At 41.2% G+C, this 13513-nt stretch overlaps 1 protein-coding gene across 10 annotated transcripts in view; it reads left to right on the top strand.

The window, feature by feature from the left end:
• The window catches only part of SGMS1 (sphingomyelin synthase 1), a 219627-nt gene that overhangs the window by 164184 nt on the left and 41930 nt on the right, over positions 1–13513 (top strand). For all 10 annotated transcript variants that reach the window (XM_054033940.1, XM_054033933.1, XM_054033938.1 and 7 more), the window contains one exon: positions 12012–12864. In XM_054033940.1, coding sequence (XP_053889915.1) covers positions 12224–12864 — 641 coding nt within the window. In that variant the 5' untranslated portion in view covers positions 12012–12223. The remainder of the gene's footprint in view (positions 1–12011; positions 12865–13513) is intronic.

The following is a 13513-nucleotide window of genomic DNA, read 5'->3' as shown; positions in this document are numbered from 1 at the left end:
GTTAAATGGTAAAGCAATCAGACACATACAGGGACTTCTAAGTCCATATACAGTAACTCCTCACTTAACGTTGTAGTTATGTTCCTGAAAAATGCGACTTTACGTGAAACGATGTTAAATAAATCCAATTTCCCCATAAGAAAGAATGTAAATGGCGGGGGAGGATTAGGTTCCAGGGAAATTAGTTTTTGCCATACAGAACAGTACTATAGTTGGGAGGTGCCCCTGCCTTACCCCACACAGGCACAGCCCACTGGCACTGGAGACAATGAGGCAGGCAAGGAGGCTGAAGGTGCCGTAGGCTAGGAGAAGCATGTTGCGCAGCAGCAGGGGCAGTTCCCCCTACTCTGCAAGCATCAGGGGCTGGGGGCTCAACCCTCGGCCTGCCCATGCCACCCTTTCCCCTAAGCACCCACTCTTAACCCGCCTCTTCTCCCCCCCCTTTACTCCGCCTGCTGCATCCTCGCTCCTCCCTCCCCTGCCTCCTGCCCGTGGCAATCAGCTGGCTTGCAGCATTCAGAAGGGAGGGGGAAGGAGCGAGGGCGCGGCGCACAGGCTCCCCCTCCCTCCCCTGAATGCCGCAAGCCAGCTGATTGCCGCGGGCAGGAGGCGGGGGGAGGAGGAGGAAGGCCCGGATCCGCGGGCTCTGCTGGCGGACGGGAGGCGCTGAGGGGGGTGCATGTAGGGGAGCTGATAGGGAAGCCGCCAACTGTGGACAAAGCAGGCAGCCAAACGACATAGCGAAGCATTGCACAACTTTAAATGGAGAATGTTTTGTAATTGAGCAGGGATGCAAGATCGAAACAACATTAAGTGGGGAGTTACTTAGTAGTGCTGGTGAATTTGCTGGCTTGAAAGTCCTTCTGGAACACATCCACAGCTTGGATGGTTCATTCAGTCCTTTGTTCAGAGCTTCAGTTTGTAGAAAAGTAGTCCATAGGTAAGAAGCAGGAGTGAAGACAAAATGGAGATGATGCAGCTGCCTTTTTTATTCCTTTTGCCATGTGGCTTGTACTTCCTGTGTCCCAAACACAAGTTACAGAGCACATGGGCGCATGCAAAAGCCTGAATAGCTTTCTATCCATAGGGATGCCCGTACAAGTCCTGCTGAGTCATAAGGTGTATACACGGCTTCTTTCAATGGGTTTATTGTACAGCTGATGACCCTCAATGGAACATTGAACAGGCTAGGCAGTGCTGATGCCAATCTGTCTGTGGGATGTCACCCAGGAACAAAGCACAATTTTGGAAATACAGATATACTATACATATCTATAACTTACAATACAAAGGTGATACAAACATATAAACAAGATCATCATACTTGGGAAAACATAACATTTTCACAGATACCTTACACGACATATCTGGTCAGATTCCTTGCAATTTTATAATATTGGTAACACTAATATTCCATATAGCCGCACACCTCAGATACACTATTATAGGTGGAGCTGGTAGTGACACATATGTATTTAAGGTTGCCTACCACTTCCTAGGATAAGCCCTTCTGTTTTAGGTTACTTGTAATTTTGCCAAATTTTAATAATTTGGGTGGAAGCTTTCTGTTCTCACTTTCTGCTTCTGGCTGAAATTCTTGGCCAAGTTCAGCCCTTTCCAAGAATGAGGTATATTTTGGAGAAGAGAGAATTTTGATAATGTTACTTTTTTCAATTGCTTCTTTGAGCTCCAGCTTCTCCATGAATGAATGAAACCTAGAATCTTGACAGGGCTAATTCTGGGGTCTTCCATTGTCCCCATGAAAATTCAGCCAGACTTGGGTAAGGTATAAGCCTCAAAAATTGCCATTTGCACATAATTGCTAGAGGTTTTGAGGGGCTTTCTGCTAAAACCTCTGACTGTTTCTCTGCAATGATCATGCCTTCTGGCTCCACAGAACTTGAGCTCAGGCCAGGATACTGCAGCAGAACCCCTTTAGCCTATAGGAAATGATGCTGTGCTGGGCACCAGGAGAAGACTTTGAGTTCTAGTCTTAGGTCTTGTATGTATAGGTACCTGTGCAATTCATATTTTTTATTATTCAGCAAGACCTCATATCCATAGACTCAGGAGGCAGGCAGGCAAATATTGCTTTCCACTTTTTACACCTAAATGAGCAGTTTCACAAGGTTACACGTAAAGTTTGTTATCCGCCAGTGACGTTGTCTACATATAGGAAAAAAGTCTACTGCTGTTAGCAGTTGTTCCTCAGGTTCATATAGTAGAGGACTATGCTGCAGAGCTAAAGGTCCTAGGTTCAGATCCTGATTATTTGGGAATCAATATGGTTCCACATGAAGGAATTTCAGTTGTGTCTGTGTGTTGGTTTGCCTTTTAAAAAAATAGAACTTTACATATAAAACTATATTTTAAGGAACATTCATGTTCCAAAATCAAGCACACAGAAATTAGCAAATACCAATGTTGAGGCTGGCCACACAACCTTAAATTGACTTCTTTGTGTAAGAGTATTATGTTAGTCCTGTCTCGATCTCACTCCTCTTAAAATAAGCTTAAGTCTATTGTGCTTATCCCTATTGGTGTGGAAGATGGGTTGCATATTTCAACCATTCAAAAATAGCCTAGATTTCAGTTCATTTTATCTCAGGTTCTTTTAAATAACATTTAATTTAGTGATGTAAACTTGAAAACATCAAGGTAGTTACTGTAACTTAGTTACTTGCTATCACACAACCTGTACCTGGCATTGCAGATGCTCCATTATTGTGATGATCGGCACAGTATATTGTGCCACACAGTATGTAGGTCCAACAGGTTCAGGAAAAGGCAGAGAGAGAAATTAAACATGGATTTTCCTTGCTGTATGGCAAAAGCCTCACCATGTTTCATGGCTGTTCCTTGGAGGTAAAAAGGCAGTAGCTGGGATTCCCGCCCTAGCATTCCCTCCACTCCACCACCATAATGTTCACTACTTGGAGCAGGCTTTAACTTCTCTTATCCCTAGCATGTGGGGAACTGTCATTCTATCCCCTTCCCTACCTGGACAGGATAAGCAGCTATCCCACTCACTTTTCCCCACAATCTCTTGTCCCCCACCTGCTCCTACATGTGTTTGCCCTCGATGTTTCCCTCCCTTTTCCCTTCATCTCCTACTCTCTCTGCCATACTCCATTCCCATGTGCCTTCTTTAGTTTGACCATTGCTCCTTACATTTCTGACTCCTCAGTCACCTGTTCCGTTTCCCAACACATTTATGCTAACTGTTGCCTCCATAGTTTCATTCTCAGCACCTCCAGATTCTCCTGTCCCCTCACATGGTACCTAAAGGACCACCATCTTCCCTGAAAGTAGCCAGGTTTCAGTCCCACTGGAAACAATGGAAGGTGACCATCTTTGCTAAGGGGAGCTTCACTTGCACCTGCGAAGATTAGAGAGAGACAGCAGCCATTTTATTGAGGGCAGTCTGTGGCTTCAGCCTCAATGAGAGGTGATGAAGATTTTGAGCAAGAGAAAATAAAAATCAGAAATTCATTTATCTCAGAAAATGTTGTGACTTGTGATAAATATGCAAGAATTGACAATACATTATTACAGGGGAAAGGTTAAATGTAGGAGCCAAGGTTTGTGTGTGGGGTTGGGGGAAGTGTGTGATCATGTAATTAATACATACTGATATATGTATTGTGCTGATAATGTGTACTGGCAATGTACGATATATTTTGTGTTAGCCCAGCATATATGAGTCAAGATAAAGTGGTATTTCCATAGTAACATAACAAAGGCCTGCTTAGCAACTGTTTGGTTAATAAAATTGTGAGTCAGGTGAAAGCCTAGCACAATAATGTTTGTTAGTGTCTCCATAACTACTTCAGAGAAGCAGGCAGAAGAGGAGAAAAAGTTACGTAGATAAACTAGTTTTATGGGTATTAATAGAAGAACTGATTAATAGATTAATAGAATGGAAGGAAATGAGACAAATGAGGTTTGAATGAAAGAGATCTTCATCTTTGGGTTTGTCATAAATAATACAAAGAATGAATGTTTTATTTATAAAAGCATTTATTAGATAACTATTTATTATCATATATCCCAAATGTCACCTGAAGATAATTGTTTTAGCTACTATCAATCTGATGTAACTAAGGTATCAGTGTAACTGTAACTCAGTTCTTCTCACCCGTGTCATTTATCTATGTGATTCTTTTTGTGTTACCTTTTAACTGCATAGGTTTTAACTGAATTCTTTACCTGTGGGTGGATTTATATTTGTAATTTAGAAAAGATTTTTGTTTCTCCCTGGAATGTTAAAAATGTGCTGATCAGTTAAGGTGATACTTTTTATTTCCAAAGGTGAACATGTCAGTTGTTTCAACTGTGTTGAGAGTATCTTTTTATCTTCATTGCAGTCTTCCATTCTGAATGTGAACTTTGTCACTGTAATTCAGGTATTTATTACCTCTAATCTGAATATTACAATGTGTTCCACCTGGGGGCTACCCTTTGAATCAAAGGTGTTGGAACAATTTTTATAGTGGGGGTGCTGAAAGTCAGAGAATAAAACTCCAAGCCCTGTATATGATGGAAACCACTTGAAGCCAGGGCGTGCTGCTGCACCCCTAGTTCCAGCACCCCTGCTTTGAATCTACTCAGAGGTTGCAACTGTCTCAAAATACAACAGCACAATTGCTGAAGAGTCTCGTGCTCAAGATTTGGTGATGCCTGCAGTCCTGTAAGCCAACTTAAACTTTTACTGTAATGTTTTAAAGCCTTATGTTATGTGATCAGTCTGCTGAGAGGCCATCCCACATCCCTCTAGAAATCAGCTGCTAATCATCCAGGATGACAGGAGGCAAAGCTGCCTGGGAGGAGTCGCAGTAATTTTGAAATATGCCCTGTAGATATAGATTTATCTCATTGATAGGAAATGCACACACTAGAGTTATATGCTCTGGCTTTAAACTTAGTTTCCTTTTAAGCTTATATTGGTTTGTAGGCCTGTTGGTATATTACGGCTGAGGTAGTGGAATGGTACTGTTGGTGTTGCTGTTAATATTTGTATTACTGCAGCATCTAGGGGCTCTAGTCATGGACTAGGACCCCACTCTGATAGTCTTACAAATTCAGAGCAAAAGAGTCAGTCTTTGTCCCAAAGAGTTTACAATCTAAGTACTTAAGGCAAACTGTTTCATGCCAGCATTGGTGATAGTTTTAGTTATGTATATTTTAGGCACAAAAATCTATCACTAATTAATATTCAGACTGTTACTATAACTTGTTTGACTTCTTTTTGTTTAATATTTATTATATAGACACCGTCGACTTGACTAGGCTTCAAAAACAGTGTTTGCTAAAGGAAGATAAACTCAATTTCTGGAAGCCGTTTTATTCTTTTTTTTATTGCTTCCTGTTGGATCTTAACAATAAAAGTAATTTCACTAAAACCACAAGCTAATGTGCAGTTTTAGAATGTATATAATGTAGGTGGTGACTGACGTACAGAGCTTTGTTTTAAGAAATACTTTGTTACTGCCTGTGCAGATATTAAGCTTTTTAAAAATAAAAGTGAAAGCTCAAAGCTGCATGGCTAATGGTGAATAGCTATTCACAGCTTTGAATTGGCTGTTAGTTACTTTACTAATTTCTGTAGTGATTGTTGCCTTGATAGGAAAGGGCTTCACTTAGAGAATAAAACACAAAAAAAGAATGAGGAACGGATGATCTTGTACTTCAGGCATGGGACTTGGAGTTAGGCTGTCTGGTTTCTGTTTTTAGATATTTCACTGTATTTCTTGGCAGCCTTGGTCAGTGTTGCCAACTCTTTCATATTTATCCTGAGTCATGAGATTTGGCCCCTGCTTCAAGCAGTCTTGCTGATGTGTCAAGTTGCATGATTATGAGGAAGCAAAATAAGAGAGAGAAATTGACTCCCCCACAATGCCTGTAACCTACGGAAAAGTGCACTAGATTGCAAGTCCAGGTACCATGAGTTCTAGGCCTGGTCCACGCTAACCCCCCACTTCGGACTAAGGTACGCAAATTCAGCTACGTTAATAACGTAGCTGAATTCGAAGTACCTTAGTCCGAACTTACCGTGGGTCCAGACGCGGCAGGCAGGCTCCCCCTATGACGCCGCGTACTCGTCTCGCCGAGCTGGAGTACCGGCGTTGACAGCAAGCACTTCCGGGATCGATTTATCACGTCTAGACAAGACGCGATAAATCGATCCCAGAAGATCGATCGCTTACATCCGGACCAGGAAGTAAGTATAGACGTACCCCTAGTCCAAGCTCTTCTACTGACTGCTGCACACCACAACCCTTACTGTAAGTCTTGGGGGGAAGCTATTATTCACCTACTTCCCAAATAGGATAACTGGGAGCTTGCAGAAGGTCAGCTCATTCACCCACTTTGGGCAGAGCTGAGAATAGAATCAGAGTTTCTGATCTAACTGAGCCAAGTCTCATCGCTTTTGCAACATAATAGTTCAGAAGGAACATAGCAAATTTGATGCTTAGATAAGTGTGGTTCTGTCACACTTTAGCAGCTAAACTACTGCATACAGATGTTTGACTCCACTGCTGCTTTCATGCAAAGAGATCTGCCCCTCTAGCTTAAGTGGAAGAAGCTTATGCATTTCCATTCAGAGATCCCAGATTCAGCCCCTGCAGATGACGCAAATGTGGGGGGTGGTACAATTGGCTATGCTGCCTGTAAAATTTGCTCCCAGAGCCAGGAAGTGAACCAAAAATCCTAATACCTAGAGTTTCAGTGCCACCTCACAAGTGTAACCCATTGTGTGTGTTGTGTAACCCACTGTGTGTGTTGGCTCACCTGTATGGGCTGGGTTTTTTCTGTACAAATTACTCTTATTTCTGAAGTAGAAGAAATCTGTGCTATGTTTTGAAGTTTGTGAGTTCAAAGCTTTCTGATGATTTGTGGGGAGTAGGAAAAAACATATATGTATGAAAGTTACTATAAGGACCCAGGAGTTCTTGCTGTTTATCTTGCTAAACATTGCATTTAAAGTGATGTGGATTTTGTGCTAACACTGGCTTTACAGCTGCATTTATTATTTGCACTTGCTTAATGGGAGTTGTTCCTTTAAGAATAGGGTATGACAGATTGAAAGGGTGTTTGACACTGAGAGCAAAGCCTGGGAGATTAAGCCTGTTTCCAGAGAATGAAAGATGCAACCTGTGTAAGTTCCAAAAGAATCAAAACTTGATTTAATAAACTGACCTTTCCAGAAACACCTTTGAGAATTAGGCTAACATTAACTCTAATGGGGATAGGATAACTCAGGGCATTACTAATGCAGTATATACTCCTGAGGGAATTCTGCACCAAAAAATTAAAAATTCTGCGCACAATATTTTAAATTCTGCAAATTTTATTTGTCAATAAATAAAGGTGGCTCCAGCATGGCAGTGGGGAGCACAGGCCACTGGCTGCATTGAGGTGGGAGATCACTCTGATGCCCTTCCCCCCCTCCCCCCCAGTACAGGGACTCGGCAGTGAGGCTGCATCTGCTGCTAACATGGTGCAAGGGCTGGGCCTGCCCCAAAAACACTCCCGGGCCCTGGCCCTCTGCGCCAGCCACACCAGGTGTGGGTGGGCAGGCTCAGCCCAGAAGGACCCAAGTGTGGGGGATACAGATGTGGGATGAGAGGTTTCTGTGCGAGGCAGTCTGGGTGTGAGCGGCTCAGTGGGAGATCTGGATGCACAGGGGCTTATTGAGGGATTCTGGGTGCAGGGGCAATGGGACTCTGCAGGAGATCCAGATGAAGATGGTTGGGGCTCAGCGGAGGGGTGTGGGGAGATGGGGCTCAGCGGAGGGGATCTGGGTGCTGGGGGAGTGCTGGGGCTTGATGGGGTGGGGGTCCAGGAGCAGCTGGTTGGGCTCAGTGGGGTGAGGGTCTGAGTGTGGGGGTGCTCAGCGGAAGGTCCTGGTGTAGGGAGGTAGGACTTGTCCGGATGAGGGTTCAGTGGGCCAGCTCCCACTTCTCCCACATTTCCCTATCACTTTTTCTTCTCCAATTAACTTTTAGGTAGCCACCTGAGACAGTCAGTTACTCTTAGGTGGACCTTCAGAATGAACACTGGGCCCTGCGTCCCCTTAAAGGAGCCAGTCACCCTGTGAGAACAAATAACTCTACATCTGGCTTGATCTAGTTAATTTTCATATCTGTAGAAAAATTGTGAATGTGCATTATTTTTCTCCGTATCAGATTAGTTAATTAACTCAAATGGTTTCCTGAATGTGCCGGTCCCATTCCTTGCCCCCCAGAGCTTTCAAAATCTATCCCTGCATGCCTGCTTTTCCCATGTTTCTTCCCTTACCCTTTCTGAAGCTTTTATGTCGTGCAATGGAAGACTGTTTAGTCTGCTACTGCGGGTATCAAGAAGCTGAAATGACCAAACTGGGCGTGGCTGTGTGGCAAACATAAACCATAAATATTGGGATGGAACGATGGAGTGCTTTCTTGTTCTGCATTTGGACAAGATGTTTGAGATTTCTCATAAAATATAAGCGGCAATACCCAGGCAGAATGCCATGAATTTCAGATGCAGTTTTTGCCTCAACTCAGAATCACCCAATGCCTATCTACTTTACTAGAAGCATGGAGTATTTGTGGGTTTAATGTTGACATTGAGAAAAGAGGCCCCATGAAAATTATGTAAATATTTATTTTTCCATAAACTGATAATCTAGTATGCCTTTAGATAACTTTTAAAAGCGTACTGTTTACTCAGCAGATTGTAATGGATTATGCAACTCTTCTCCTACTCTTTTGGAGAAGTTTGATTTTCAACATATATTCTAGCAGGATGTTTGGCAAAACCCCTTCTCTAAAATTGCTGTTACTCTGATCTATCACATGGTTTTAGCCTATTCATACTTCTTTGTTTTTAAGAGTGGTTACATCTAGTTGCAATAGCTTCTCGGACCCAAGAACCTCTTAATGCCACCTGGCAAGGGAATATAGAGGGGGACAGGTATCTCCTGATTCTGGTATATACATTCTGGTTCACCAAATAATATCATGTGAGGTCTCAAATAAAAGCCGGGGTCACACTGGCTATTACTATCATCATGAAATATATGTACAGATACTTTTGCATATATACTGAAAATATATGCTTACAGTCTGTATCAAGGTGTCAGTCACCAGCAGAGGTAAAAAACATGTTTCCTGTCAGACAAGAGATGTTAATTCACCTGTCTCTCTATTAGCTTACAATGATTAGTTTATATACTAACACAATGGATGCCCTTCTACATACAGAGTCAAATGCTAACCAAGAGATGTGAAATCAACAGGAAATAGGAAAAAACAAACCACAGGGGGTTATTCTGGCTAAGAGTAAAGACAATGAACTTTGGGGTTATAGCTAAGGGGCAAACCAGACACCCTCTTATCCTGTACTTAGGAAGTAAACTGACATCACATTTACAATGATGAAAACAGGACCTTAACCAGACTTGGCTAAAAACTCTGCAGAGGTGAGACTTCGAGTGAGATAAACTTCTTTGGACAGGAGGTTAACCTGTTAGTTAAGTTTAGTCTCTAGAAAGTGTATTATGATTTTGTTTTATATGTAACCATTTGTTTCCAGTATTTTTACTTACTGTCCGTTTAGTCTTCAATCTTTGATAATAAATTTATTCTTCTTTGCACTGTAAACATATATAAGAGTTGAGACGTTAAGCATCGTATTGATTCTGAGTTGAATCTTACAAGCTGGTCTGCTCTTTTCCTTTGAGAACAGCAGACCTAGTAGTTCTGTAAGTAGCCAGTGTCAGGCTGGATATCACAGGGAAATGCTTCAAAGGGACTTGGGGACGGGGTGAACCTATTGTTAAACTGCAATGCAAAGTAAGGGCTGGCATAGCCCAGAGGAGAGTGCTTAACCTTAGGGAACTAACACTCAGCTAAACACAAGAAAGACTCCCTGGCACTGGAGGGAGTGGAACATGTTGACTCACAGGCCTGAGTACCCCAGTAAAATCTTGTTGTACCAGTTTTCATAGTCTATAGAATATTCTAATCATTTGTATTCATTTAAATTTGTGGACAACATGAACCCGGGAGGGGTTCCAAGCACTTTGGAGGATAGGAATAGAAGTCAGAAGGATTTAAATATATTGTAGAATTGGGCTGAAAGCAGCGAGATGAAATTCAGTAAAGACAAGTGCAAAGTACTCATTTAGGAAGGAAAAATCAAATGTGCAACTACAAAATGGGTAATAGTTGGTCAGGGTCTGGGGATTATAGAGGATCACAAACTGAATATGAGCCAACAATATGGTGCAATTGCAAAAAAAGGCAAATATTCTGGGATATACTAACAGGTGTGTCATATGTAAGACATGAGAGATAATTGTTCTACTCAACTCACCTTGGCCACTGGCATGTCGCATCTCAGCTGGAGTATTTTGTTTTGGGCACCACACTTTATGAAAGATGTGGACAAATTGGAGAGAGAGCCTAGAGGAAAGCAACAAAAATAGGAGATTTAGAAAACCTGACTTTATGAGGAGAGGTTGAAAGAACTGGACATACTTGGTCTAGAGAAGAAAAGGCTAAGGGGCGACGTAACAGATTTCAAATATGTAAAAGGTTGTTATAAACAGGATGGTTGTCCATTGTTTTCACTGTTCACTGAGGGTAGGACAAAAAGTAATTGCCTAAGTTCGCAGCAAGAGAAATTCAGGTTAGATATTAGGAATAATTTTCTAATTGTAAGGATAGTTAAGTACTGGAATAGGATGCCAAGGGAGGTTGTAGAGTCCCTATCACTGGAAGTTTTTAAGAACAGGTTGGACAAACACTTGTCAGGGATGGTCTAAGTATACTTGGTTCTGCTTCAGCTCTTGGGGAATGGACTCGATAACCTCTTGAGAGCCTTTGAAGCCCCACATTTCTGTGACTTATAGCTTGCATTTTGCTTTGTATTGTACATTTTATTTTGTTGATTATTTAAAATTGTCAGTTTGGGGCTATTAAAATTACAGATTATAATAAACCATAACTTTAAATCAGAACTATTGCAAAGTTTGTACAGTTAATATCTACATCATGGATCTGCAACTACTCCCTCTGCTTAGATTTTATGTTGCATCTAAAACTGGAAGGGTCTATTTTTCCAGTTCAGATTTCAGTCTGACCAAAATCTTGTGATTTCAATCTTCAAGATGGCTGAAATCTCACATCATCAGTCGACTACCTATACTTTCAGCTAAAATCTTGTGAAAACATCTTGAGATGAGCATGATTTGCATCAGACTTATATGTTGCCTCTTTGGTGTTTCTCTAGCTAGAATGCTAAATTCACTCTTTTAAAGAAGCTGCCATAATTCTTACTATAAAACTGCAAAACTGATAAAAACAGGTGATTTACAAAGCTTTTCTTTTTATAAATTAGTAAATTATTATTTTAAGGGAAAAAAACTCATACCTAGAAAAACCACACTTGCAGCTTTTCAGGTGTTTGCTAACTTTAAACAGTACTTATAATTATTAGTTCATATGGTGCCCAAAATTGTCCTGGGTGCTTGACAGAACAAAGGCCAGGGTTTTACAGTCTAATTTCTAGGTATGGTACAAAGAGTGAGCATACCATACAGTAGTATGGAAGGGGTGTGAGAGGACAGGAGCTACATTAGTAAGATCACACAGCTGATGGATGAGCATGTAATGATTTTACTATTTGTATTACCTAGCTTGAGGAGCCCTAGTCATGGACCAGGACCCCATTGTGCCAAGCGCTGTAGAAACATGGGGGGAAAAAAAGAGGTTCCCTGCCCCAGATAACTTATATTAACTGTTAAAATGACACATACAGAAGATCAAACTAGTAACTATCTTGAGTATTCAGAAACAAACTTAAAAAGAAAAGTCATATGCATTTGTCTGAATTTAAAAAGCTACTACTTCATGCTCCTATTGCTTCTTTGGGTTAATTTTTTCTAATGAACATAAAATGCAAACTTACTGTTAAACACCTTCTTAACGCCTCTTTTTTTCTTTCTCTCTCTCTCTCACTAGAAAGAAGAATACAAATGCAAAAAAGGTGAACTATTTCCTGGACTGGCCACAACATATCGGTATATGTACAAAGTGTTTAGAAACTTGTACTTGTCAACTTGCCAAACTGGTTTTTGCTGCACATCTGACAGGATGAACAAGCCAAAGAGAGGCTTTTTGTTGTATTGGAAGAATAGTGACTGCTGCCTGGTTTAAAGTAAACTTAAGACTGCATGCATTTGCCTGACGAAATGAAAGAAGTGGCATTTTGGTCACCCAAAGAGGTGGCAAATTGGCTGATGGAGAATGCTGTGCCAGAATACTGTGAACCATTGGAATTTTACACTGGGCAGGATTTGATCAATCTAACTAAGGACGATTTTAAGAAGCCACCTTTGTCACGTGTGTCTTCTGACAATGGACAGAGGTTGTTGTACATGATAGAAACTTTAAAAATGGAGCACCACATTGAGGCGCACAAAAATGGGCATGCCAATGGTCACCTCCGCATCAGTACAGATGTCACCACAAGTGAAAATGATTTCAGCACTAAAATCAAACTGAATGGGATGCCAAATGGATATAGGAAGGAGATGATAAAGATCCCCATGCCAGAGCCAGAGCGTTCCCAGTATCCTATGGAGTGGGGGAAGACTCTCCTGGCTTTTCTTTATGCACTTTTCTGTTTCATCTTTACCACAGTGACGATCTCAGTCGTCCATGAACGAGTGCCTCCCAAGGAGGTGCAGCCTCCCCTACCAGATGCATTTTTTGACCGTTTTAACCGTGTGCAATGGGCCTTTTCTATTTGTGAAATTAATGGCATGATCCTTGTAGGACTCTGGTTAATTCAATGGCTGCTCTTAAAATACAAGTAAGTACAATTTTTTGCAATGGTGGTGTTTGATATACTAATCGCTTTTGGGAGAAGCAGGGGTTTAAGGTATAAAACTGAAATCTTTGTAGTGTTTTTAAAAGTGTTCCATTTTCTTGGGGTGATTTTTTTTAAGTCAATGTACTCTTGGCAGACTCAGAAAAATCTAAATCTGTATCACATAGTCTATATAGATTTTTTGGAGTGTATATATTTTTTATTCATAAAGTACAGAAGGAAGCTAATCCTAAATACTGTGGTTAGTATAAATATGTGGGCTTGTCTTTACTTCAGAGTGAACTCAAGTATTGCCCCAAATTCAAGTCCTGGCCACTCTCAAAAACCATTAACTTTTGAATGTGGTGGTACTTTTAACTCAAGCTAGGTCACAGCTTGAATTAACACAGCTCAATAGCACAACTCCTCAGCTGTTCTCACAATCATTCTGCATACCTCAAGTGTTCAGTTTGTCAGTGTGCCCACTCACTTGAGTTAGGCCAGCTCAAGTGTAGATAACTGGAGTTAACTCCATAGTGAAGACATATGCTAAAATGATTATATCACATTTTTAAAAGTGCAAAAGAAGATAAACAAATATAGTGAAAAACACATAAAAGACTCAAACCGTATCGTGAATAAAACCACATGA

This window comes from Malaclemys terrapin, chromosome 7 (assembly GCF_027887155.1).
Source record: "Malaclemys terrapin pileata isolate rMalTer1 chromosome 7, rMalTer1.hap1, whole genome shotgun sequence".
NCBI classification, from domain to species: domain Eukaryota; kingdom Metazoa; phylum Chordata; order Testudines; family Emydidae; genus Malaclemys; species Malaclemys terrapin.
The sequence above is the reverse complement of the archived record's forward strand: the minus strand, read 5'-3'. Positions and strand labels throughout refer to the sequence as shown.